Genomic DNA, 649 nt, shown 5'->3' with positions numbered 1-649 from the left:
AGCGGGGAGACATCAGCAGCAGCAGCAGCAGCAGCAGCAGCAGCAGCAGGACGAAGACCACCTGCAGCAGAAGCAGCGCATGCAGCAGCAGCAGCAGAAGCTGCTGCTGCTGCTGCTGCTGCTGAAGCAGAAGAAGATGATGATGGATTTGGGCCCCCAATGGAATACAGGGTATACACCACAAACCCTAAACCCTAAACCACAAACCCTAAACCCTAAACCCTAAACTACAAACCCTAAACCCTAAACCCTAAACCCTGAAACACTAAACCCTAAACCACAAACCCTAAACCCTAAACTCTAAACCCTAAACTTTCTGCTGCTGCAGCGACACGAAAGTAATAACTGAAATCATGGCGGGTGTATAGTTCTTATGTGGATATATGTTTGCTGCTGCTGCTGCTGCTGTTGCTGCTGCTGCTTCTGTTGCTGCTTCTGCTGCTACCGCTTCTGCTGCTGCTGCCGTTGCTCCTGCTGCTGCCGCTTCTGCTGCTGTTGCTGCCGCTTCTGCTGCTGCTGCTGCTCCTTCTGCTGCTGCTGCTGCTTTTTCTGCTGCTGCTGCTGCTCCTCCTTCTGCTGCTGCTGCTGCTGCTGCTGCTGCTGCTGCTGCAGGTGGCCCCCCGCATAGACCAGAGTAAGGTGTACGAGC

General features: G+C 53.9%; 1 protein-coding gene across 1 annotated transcript in view; it reads right to left on the bottom strand.

Annotated features, from left to right (window-relative positions):
• Positions 1-307: 307 nt before the first annotated feature.
• The window catches only part of EMH_0060390 (uncharacterized protein), a gene marked incomplete at both ends in the record, with an annotated part of 911 nt that continues 569 nt past the window's right edge, over positions 308-649 (bottom strand). The window contains one exon of the mRNA XM_013497789.1: positions 308-606. Coding sequence (XP_013353243.1) covers positions 308-606 — 299 coding nt within the window. The remainder of the gene's footprint in view (positions 607-649) is intronic.

Source organism: Eimeria mitis, genomic scaffold (genome assembly GCF_000499745.2).
Source record: "Eimeria mitis Houghton genomic scaffold, Emh_scaff2929, whole genome shotgun sequence".
Lineage (NCBI taxonomy): Eukaryota > Apicomplexa > Conoidasida > Eucoccidiorida > Eimeriidae > Eimeria > Eimeria mitis.
The sequence above is the reverse complement of the archived record's forward strand: the minus strand, read 5'-3'. Positions and strand labels throughout refer to the sequence as shown.